Here is a 10146-nt window from a genome sequence, read left to right as displayed (position 1 = left end):
CAAGAACGAAAATGAAAATATCTGTCACATGAAACGCAGATTTAAAAATATGAAACGCAGATTTAGGAATTGTCAAATGGTTAGAATTGAATGCACCCAACACACGGACATACAAAAATTTTCCAATGAAAATTTACATTTTGAATGCATTTGCATGTGCTTTCCTTCAACCTGCAAAGCTAGTCTTTTGCGTGTAGAACACTTTGTATTGGAGTGACATATTGAATGCCACTTTCTACTCCCATGACAAATTTGACAAACCATTTGGTTGGACTTGGAAGCCAACACCAACAGGGTGGCAAATTAAATTTGACTCGAACTTTCTTTATTCCAAGCCAAAGAAATAAAACCTCCAATAAAAATAAATAAAAAAGAAAAACTCCTATTTTAATTACCAGAATACCCCATCATCAAGATTTTCGCAAAAAAGGGGGATCCCCCAACCCCTACAATTTTGGACAATTCCACCGGCAATTTCTCTTCTCAGCCGCACACAACATAAAACACGAGGACACTCTAAACAGTGGGGCCCAGACTGGCTGCGAGACTGGCGGGTCTTTTTTAAAGACGTATAGGGACTCTTGTTGCCTTTGCTTTCGCCTCTCTGAAACAGAAACTACTTTCTTCCAAGCCGCCAACTGAAACAGAAAATTTCCCTTACGACACTTCCACACTCTGACTCACACGTTGTTCTGCTGTTTCTTTTTTTCCTGGAGTGAAAATCTCTCTTGGTAACTCTCCCAACCCCTTGCATCTGTTTATTTTTATGTGCATGTCCATGTGTTTATATGGTCTTTGGGCTTAGTTTTTGTTAGAACGTGAATGCTGAATGAATCATTTGAACGACGAAGTCATGGCTTTCTCTAGGTTTGGAGATTAATGGAGGTTTTTTTTTTAATGTGCAAGTGAACCCAAAAGAACCAGTCATGCAAGATATGTTGTGTTTGGTTAATGGGAAAATGATGAAAAAATGAAATTAAAAGATTTGTGTAGTGAGTAATAATAATATAACAATATGCTTGTTTGAAGAGAACAAGGCAAAGGGAGTGAGTGATTCGAATGAGCCTGGTATGATTGCTTTTTTTTTTCTTGGACATCTGGGAATATGTTTATTTATTTATTTACGTGTGGCAAAGGGATGTTTTTATGAAATGATTTAGTTCCACTCTAGTACTGGACTTCTTTGATGAAAAGAATTGAAACTCTTTTAACTTCTTCACCCTTTCTCTCTTTGAAATCCTTTGTATCCGGGTTTCGAACAGAGCTGCTCTGTTTTAGAGTCAACTCTCTCTCTCTCTCTCTCTCTCTTAGATATGAAGAAATTGAGCTCTATCTCATCTACTCTCTGATTGTTTAACATGATTAGATTTCATTTAAATTTCTGACACCTTAACTCTTTGAGAAAATAACATCAACCTGGTTCACATTCTGTCCTAGTTTCCAAACATTTTGCACTTGTTTGTCCAGTGGATTTTGAAATATGCAGAGCCACCCTGAATTCAAAAGAAGTTGTTATTTAATCCTTACTTTGTTGATAGCGTTGGATATTTCTTGCACCAGAAATGGAACACTTCAAAACCCCTTTCAAGGGTATTGCAAGTGATGTCAGAGGAAGAGCAGCCTGTTATAAACAAGATTGGATTGGCGGTCTTCGTTCAGGACTGGGGTACCTTTCTGTTTTCATTAATTATTATATGTATTATACGAAGTCAAAGCCGAAATAAATTGTGATGTAGTTATGTTTTCTTTTTTTTTTGGTTCTTATTACAGGATATTGGCCCCAACTACCTACATCTTCTTTGCTTCTGCTTTACCTGTTATAGCCTTTGGCGAGCAACTGAGTAGAGATACAGGTTGGTAGCTGTTCCACACGTGAACAGTTTGCTGCTATATCTCTCTCATACTTACAGTTTTAAAGCATTCAATGATGAAGTTGAAACTAATATGATATTTTTTTGGGTGTAGATGGGAGCTTAAGCACAGTAGAAACTTTGGCATCTACTGCCTTTTGTGGTATTATACACTCAATATTTGGTGGTCAACCCCTTCTGGTACTGGGAGTTGCAGAGCCAACAGTTATTATGTATACATATTTGTACAACTTTGCCAAAGGAAGAAAAGACTTGGGGCAGGAACTTTACTTGGCTTGGGCTGGATGGTAAGAGCAATCTCCATTGTTATGGTTTCAAGTGAAAATTTTGCTGAGGTTTTGTTACGTTCTTGATCTTATAATTTGATAATTTTACAGGTGAAAATTTTGCTGAGGTTTTGTTACGTTCTTGATCTTATAATTTGTAAATTTTACAGGGTTTGCGTTTGGACCGCTCTCTTGTTGTTTCTTCTTGCAATGTTCAATGCTTGCACGATAATCAATAGGTTTACAAGGATTGCAGGTGAACTTTTCGGCATGTTGATTGCTGTTCTGTTTATTCAAGAGGCCATCAAGGTAACTCCTGGTGAGAAAATAAAACAGCTGTTAGTTTATGCACAGCAACTTCTATAATGTGATTCAATTGCAGGGTGTGGTGAGTGAGTTTGAAATTCCCAAAGCTCAAGATCCAAAGTTAGAGAAGTATCAATTTCAATGGCTTTATACAAACGGACTAGTCGGAATAATATTCACATTTGGCCTTCTCTATACTGCCTTGAAAAGCAGAAGGGCCAGGTCATGGTGGTATGGCACAGGTTTGTCAAGCAAAATTTATACTGTTTGACCATTGGCACTTGTACAAATAATAAGTCGATATATGAAATCTGAAAGATATATCAATGTTCAACAGGGTGGTTCAGAAGTTTAATTGCAGATTATGGGGTTCCTTTAATGGTTGTTCTGTGGACGGTACTGTCTTTTAGTGTACCAAGCAAAGTTCCATCCGGGGTTCCCAGAAGGCTCTTTAGTCCTCTTCCTTGGGAATCTGCATCATTAGAACATTGGACTGTAATCAAGGTAACCATATAATCTTTGCTTAAAAAAAGATCAAGTCTTATATATTGCATTTCATTTGTCTCTTTTATTATGACAAAGTTGTCAGGCTTTGCATCTGCCTCTACAACTTTTGTAGTGATAAAAATGGCTTTCCAGAAGCAATCAAACTGGATGACATTCATCAAAACTGTCTGGTGGCTAATCTATATGATTAAGCAAAATAGGTGTTTACAAGGCACATTTCTGGTGGAAAGCTAATAATCTTGAATTAATAGTTACTTTATTTTCTAAAGAAAATGATAATAAGATATGTCATTTGACCTCAGTTCAGGGCTATTTGAGATCAATTATTCTTGTGCAAAAATTGGATTCAAGGTTGACTGTTTTAAATTATCAAATTGCAGGATATGGGAAAGATCCCTCCATTGTACATCTTTTCTGCCTTCCTTCCGGCTGTGATGATTGCAGGACTTTACTTTTTTGACCACAGTGTTGCTTCACAAATGGCACAACAAAAAGAATTCAATCTTAAGAATCCTTCTGCATATCATTATGACATCTTGCTGCTGGGATTCATGGTAAACCTCATAGTCAGGCACTACTGCCACCCAAATTGTACACTAACTTATCATAGACTTATGTTCTACATTAAAACATGCTTGCAGACTTTGCTTTGTGGATTAATTGGCCTCCCTCCTTCAAATGGAGTCCTACCACAGTCTCCTATGCACACCAAGAGCCTTGCACTTCTCAAAAGGCAGGTCGGTATTTTCGAAAGAGAAGTTTTTCATTAAATAATTTTGACATGATTACATACTTAATGCAACTGATGTATGTTGTGCAGCTAATCAGACGAAAGATGGTTAAGAGTGCAAAAGAAAGCATAAAGCAGAAAGCTAGCAACTCAGAAATATATGGCAAGATGCAAGCTGTCTTCATAGAAATGGACAGCAGTCCAGAAGTAAGTTCTCTGATCACTAATTTATTTTATTTCTCCAAGAAAGTAATGCTTTGGCTTGAAACAGCTGGTAATGGCATTTAGTCCACAATTCATTTCAAAATATGGAAGTTTTGCTTCAATCCTGAACTGCGGGTCTTTATTCTCTGAATAATGTCTTTTGATTAACAAGATACTGACTTCATCTTCAGAAAACATGATACGCAATCCTCAAATTATTTCTGGAACATGTTCTTGCTCATGGTTATTCCCTGTCAAATCACAAACAAGAGATTAGTATACCACAAGTTTTAACTACATTTATGATTTTGCAGATATATTGCATAGATTTGCAGAACACATACTAATAAATTTAATCTGATATAATGCCTAAATATTCTCTATTCCTTGAATAATAGCCTTAACTTTTTTCTGTTACAGACTACCATAGTTAAAGAGCTGGAAGACTTGAAGAAGGTTGTTATGAAAGGTGAAAAAAAAGGAGAAAATGAGAAGGAAACATTTGATCCTGAAAGGCATATTGATGCCTACTTGCCTGTCCGAGTCAATGAGCAAAGAGTGAGTAATCTTTTGCAGTCACTCCTAGTTGCTGCATCTGTATGCGCTATACCTGCAATCAAGTTGATACCTACATCAGTTCTTTGGGGATATTTTGCTTACATGGCCATTGATAGTCTACCTGGAAACCAGTTCTGGGAAAGGATGCTACTTCTCTTTATTACACCTGGCAGGCGATACAAGTATGTTACATATCTCTTTTTGGTAATATTGCACATTCGAAAACTTTGAAACCAAAATTATTCCATTCTTTATTTTTCAGAAATTTAGATTTGCAGCAAAAACAGAAACTGCAAAGTTAACAGAATGAACTCATTTGATAGTCATGATCTTGCTTCGAGTACCTTGATTGTTCAGTAACATATTAGTAGTAGTAGTAGTAGTAGTGACAATGATATTTCTGTTTTATTCGACGATTATTTTACTAATTCCTGTGGTGCCTTATAATCACTATTGGCAGGGTCTTGGAAGGGGTTCATGCTTCTTTTGTGGAGTCAGTACCATACAGATATATTGTGATGTTCACGCTCTTCCAGTTGGTATACCTCCTGCTATGCTTTGGTGTGACTTGGATTCCTATAGCTGGAATCTTGTTCCCTTTGCCCTTCTTCCTTCTCATCAGCATAAGGCAGTACATTCTCCCAAAGGTCATTCAACCGAATTATCTCCGGGAACTTGATGCAGCTGAATACGAGGAAATTACTGGTGCCCCAAGATTATCCCTCAGCCGCTCTTTCAAGGTATTGCTATTTGATCATTCTGTATGTTATAACCATAAATTATATTAATAAAAATGTTTTTCCGAAGAAGTTAATTATCATTTTTTCAGGAACGTGAGACACCTCGTCTGGGGAATGAAGAGGATGGAGTTGAAATGTTTGATGCTGAGTTATTAGATGAGTTGACAACCAGTAGAGGGGAGTTGAAGGTCAGAACCGTAAGCTTCAGCGAGGACAGGAAGGGTCAGGTATGAATTGTCTGTCATGCATGATCTTCCTGTGAACTTATATAGTAAGGTCGATACTCAACAATTTTATAAATGTATTTTGCAGGTTTATCCAGAGGCTGTTGAGAAAGAATGAGATGACAGATGAGTTGAGTTGAAAAACACGAACAACAGATAGGCTGATAACGACGATAACTCTTCAATAAAAGAGGTTTAAATAAATAATTTCACACCAATAGTATTAGAATAATAATAATAATGATAACAATAAAAAAGAACCATCGGGGGTTGGCTCATATAGGATTTTGTAGCAGAGAGGAAGAACGTATGACAGCAACTTTAACAAAAATCTTTCTCTATTTCTTCTGGAGCTGAATCTGACAAACTCCTATTATTAAGTCAATAGGGTTTAGATTTGGGGTAAAGTCATGTTGGGTTGAAAATCCCAACAATGTATACAACCACTCCAGTCCTTCCAAACATGTAAAATGCAAATTTATTGCACAAAAAATGGGAAGTATACATGTAAATTGCACCCTAAATCGTCCAATATATATCAATGTGTAATTACATTATGCCCAAGAGCATTAATTTCTTTGTTCTTCAGACAGTAGCAAAAAAAAAAAAAAAAAGAGCTTCTTCTCCCCATAGAAAACATAACGGGTGAAGAAATATGAGCCAGAGATTGTTATTTGACAATGTTGTCAAGTAGGGGAGATTTCGTTGAAATGATTCCAAACTTTAATCATCTCAACTTTTAATGGTAGCATATGTAACTATCAGATTCTGGGCAAAATAGAATAAGTACAAGTATTGTTTTGGTCCCCTCAGTTGCCATTGGTTGCCAGCCTCTCCGCCATCGTATCTGTTTGATGATTACATTTGAGGTGGGCGTTTTCTAGCCACCTTATGCATGTGTTTGAATTCGGAATACTTGACCTTTCTACGTTTCCATTTGCAGTCCACCAGCTAAGCTATAGTCCAACCCTTTTTGTTTCTTTAGTTACCAATCCTAAGTTTTGCTCACGAGTAATATAGAGAACACAAAATATATATTACTTACTAAAATCTATTTGAAACAGCCTCTTTATCTATAACTTATATTTATAATCTATATAAGGGTAGGAATTTAGGAAAATTTTTTTATTTGACGAAAATAAACATATTTGCTCATTTATTTTTAAATTGATATTTAAATTTTTTAGTTTTAATATTAATTAATTAATCTTCATTCGATGCCCTCCTAATTCTAATTAATCAGAATTAAACAATATTGAGGAGGGAAACATGCACATGGGCCTTTCAGGATATAAAATGGAATAACTCCTTCAATACTTCAATATTAGGTATATATAATTGAATATCATCGTATTGAAGGTACAAGCAATTCAATCTTTGATCTAAGGATTGTTACCATTCTAAGAAGGATTAAGATGCACGATTCAAATCACCAATTATTATCCCTTGTTGTTCTTCACACATGTTAAAAAAAAAAAAAACCATATTGAAAGTACTAATAAGAAATATTGTTACCATTTGCCAATGTAAGAAGGATAAGATTTAAGATACAAATCACTATTATTCTTTTTACAGTTGATTTCACATATGTAAAAATATATAAATAAATAAATATTTAAATAAGTTTTTAAATTATATAGAAAAATTAATTAAATCTTTATTCTTTTATTACGTTCAATTTAGTTCTTAAACTTTTATTTTAGATCAAATAAATTCATTTTACAAACTATTGACTAACTTTCGTTAGTCAACTATACAATTGACACTTTTTATGCTACATTATCTGCCTCGTGACAGGTTAACGTGTCATTTTAATGGCAGCACTGTCACGTGACAGATGACGTGTTATTAAATGTTGCTGATTAGAATTTGTGTGTTACCTTTTTTACTCAGTCATAATTCTAAAAAGAGAAAATTGTGAGAAATAACCTTCCTCATAAGCTCAATTCAAAAATATCAATTTTTTTATAATTTTAACTATTTTTAGCCAATTTTTGGCATGAGTTGACAACAATACCCTTTAAACAATTTCAAACAAGTTAAAATGATTTCAGTTTTCTCTATCTCGCCATCTAGACAAAAATTTTAAAATTAAATCTCGATTTCTCTCTCTAGTCAAATACTATCTATCTCGCCATCTAAAGATGACATCGAGCTCTTTCTTATTTTGTTTTATTTTTTTAGATTGTGGATCTTGAGGTTTTCAAAGATGATGAATAGTGATTTTACTCTTCTATAGTGATTGCAGGTAGCATGATGAATTTAGTAATTTGATACTTTTTGGTGATGACTTGCTTCGAAATGTGTGCTGCAAAGGCGATGCCTGTGTTGATGAGTTGGATTAGATTGGTTAACATGATGGGCTCAGGAAAAAGAAATAGCTAAAGTATGTTTGATGAATTTTATGGTGGTTCATGATTTTGTTGTGTTTGGGATTGGGATGATTGTTAAGCATGTTTGCTGGGAATTTTGATTTTTTTATGGGATTTTGAATTAAAATTGTTTAAGGAATATTTTGTAAAGGAAGTATATTTTTTTTTTTGCATAAGGGGAGTGAGCAATGCCCTCCTGATAGGGATTTATTTTGTCTTGCTTTGGAGGGTTATGGAGTTTTGTAACCTATCTTTTATGAATTGCACAATTTCATGGCTTAGCAAAAAAAAAAAAGTATGTGTTTTAGGTTCTTGAGTTTATTAGTTTATTCATAGAACCCAAAGTTAAGGAGTTGAAATTGATTAGACTAGTTTTTAAGTATTGCAAGATTGATTTTTAGGCATTACGTGGTTGGTTTTAGGCATTGCGTAACTGGTTTTTAGGCATTGCGTGACTGATTTTTAAGTAATGCCTAAGTCACACAATGCTTTACTAATTAATCACGCAATGCCTTACTAACTAGTCACGCAATACCTTACTAACAAGTCACGCAATGCCTATCAACTAGTCATGCAATGCCTTATCAAAAACTAGTCACGCAATGCCTTATCAAAAACTAGTCACGTAATGCTCAAAGTCAGTCACGCAATGTCTAAAGTCAGTCACGTAATGCCTAAAAACTAGTCATGTAATTCATAAAAATCACCAAAACTATTGAATTCCATTTAACAAGATCAACAACTTCAAACGATACACCATACTCCGTTTAATAATATAATTAACGAATATGCCTACTTGACAAAGAATGCTCAAAATTTTCAAAAGTTTTTCTTCATATATCAAAAATCACTCCAAAATGTTTAAAAATGCTCAAAATGCTCACAGGTTTTCTTTGTGTACCAAAAACAACTCTAAAATGCTCAAAATACTTAAATGTTTTTTTTTCTGGTAAAGAATACTCTAGAGATGAATAGTCTGGCAAGGAAAGCTCAAAGAATATGAGTCGAGTTGAGGCGTAGACCTAAACATACTTGACCCGTTAATAGGTTTAGGGTTAAGGCGCGAAGCCAAATAAATGGGTCGATTTCATTAACGGTAATTTGGTCCAAATTTTATTTCTCTTGGCTAAAAACAGTTAAAATTATAAAGATGTCTATTGTTAGAAACACCTTATGCATGAGGCTCATTTAAAAAAAGAACTGTTCTAAAAATATTAGCTTAAGAATTTAAAACAAAAAAGATAAAATAAAAACCTAATTGTTGTGAAATGTAACCTGAAAGAACAACTATGAGAGTAGAGTATTAATAAAGTAAGAAAGATATTGAATGTATTTACAAGTGAAATGAGAGACTTATTCATAGGCTAATAATCCCTCATCTAGATAAAATTTACAAGATAAAAATAATAATAAAGGATTTAATTTGGATGGATAATATTCACATTAAATCCTAATCTAGATATATGTAATCAAATTTAACAGTTTGAATCATATTGCATTACTATGTCTTGCCTATTAGATTGTTTCACCTATCTAGGTAGCCTAGCCTGGTTTGAACTCTTAGACCATGACATAATGTACACTCACACATATATTCATAACATTCCCACTTGAATGTTCATTATATTAAGAGCATGACTCGTTAAAAACTTACTAGGAAAAAACCTCGTAAGAAAAAATCCGTGTCAAGGAAAAATAGTACATTAATTCTTTTCAAGAATAAACTTTGAAATATTATCTCATTAAAATCCCTGCCAAGAAAAATCTAGTGGAAAAAACCTTGATGAAAGAAAAGAGTACAATGTGTATTTTGTCTCCTCGACGATTGCGTTATTTAAGATCTTTAAAAAGACGCATTCCAATCTTTTGTACCAACTTTTCAAATGTTGCAGTAGAAACGACTTTGGTGAATAAATTTGCTACATTGTTGCTTGAACGAATTTGTTGAACATTATTATCACCATTTTCTAGAACATCATGAATGAAGAAGAATTATGGCAAAATATGTTGTCTTATCGCCTTTAATGTATCCTTCCTTTAGCTGAGTTACTCAAGCGGTATTATCTTCATATAACGTTATTGGAATTTTCTTCTTGATTGACAAGCCACACATTTCTCAAATATTGAAATACCCATACTTTGATATGGTGATAAATAAAGTTGATCGAATGCAAATTGAGGTCAATTAAAATGTTTAGAAGTGATAAAAGACAAAAGGAGTAGTTTAGGATAAAATGTTTCGCAAGTGAAAAAATAATAAAATAATAATTTTATCGGAGGAGAATTTGTGAGATAAAAGGCGATTTTGGAAGTCAAGTGAGGCATAATAAGGGATTTCAGGTACCAAGGAGACAAGATAAAAAATTTT

At 34.1% G+C, this 10146-nt stretch overlaps 1 protein-coding gene across 2 annotated transcripts; it reads left to right on the top strand.

Moving 5' to 3' along the window:
- On the top strand, positions 611-6212 carry LOC18595786 (boron transporter 4). 2 transcript variants are annotated; one of them, XM_007023891.2, is made up of 14 exons: positions 611-731; positions 1561-1666; positions 1771-1853; positions 1966-2158; positions 2308-2446; positions 2520-2685; positions 2781-2947; positions 3331-3504; positions 3592-3687; positions 3771-3887; positions 4305-4624; positions 4903-5182; positions 5272-5409; positions 5495-6212. In XM_007023891.2, the coding sequence occupies exons 2-14, from the start codon at positions 1563-1565 to the stop codon at positions 5522-5524; spliced, it is 2007 nt and encodes a 668-aa protein (XP_007023953.1). In that variant the 5' UTR covers positions 611-731; positions 1561-1562; the 3' UTR covers positions 5525-6212. The 2 variants fall into 2 exon arrangements, with proteins under 2 accessions (XP_007023953.1, XP_017978023.1); XM_018122534.1 differs by having other exon boundaries at positions 3331-3687.

This window comes from Theobroma cacao, chromosome 6 (assembly GCF_000208745.1).
Source record: "Theobroma cacao cultivar B97-61/B2 chromosome 6, Criollo_cocoa_genome_V2, whole genome shotgun sequence".
Classification (NCBI taxonomy): domain Eukaryota; kingdom Viridiplantae; phylum Streptophyta; class Magnoliopsida; order Malvales; family Malvaceae; genus Theobroma; species Theobroma cacao.
This window is presented reverse-complemented; position numbering and strand designations above follow the sequence as displayed.

What these genes read in the sequence shown, in the direction of transcription:
- LOC18595786 (XM_018122534.1), top strand. Translation starts at nt 1,563, where the DNA reads ATGGAACACTTCAAAACCCCTTTCAAGGGTATTGCAAGTGATGTCAGA. An exon ending in TTGCACTTCTCAAAAGGCAG is followed by an intron (nt 3,688 to 3,770) that starts GTCGGTATTTTC and finishes TATGTTGTGCAG; the next exon opens with CTAATCAGACGAAAGATGGT. An exon ending in CCCTCAGCCGCTCTTTCAAG is followed by an intron (nt 5,183 to 5,271) that starts GTATTGCTATTT and finishes TCATTTTTTCAG; the next exon opens with GAACGTGAGACACCTCGTCT.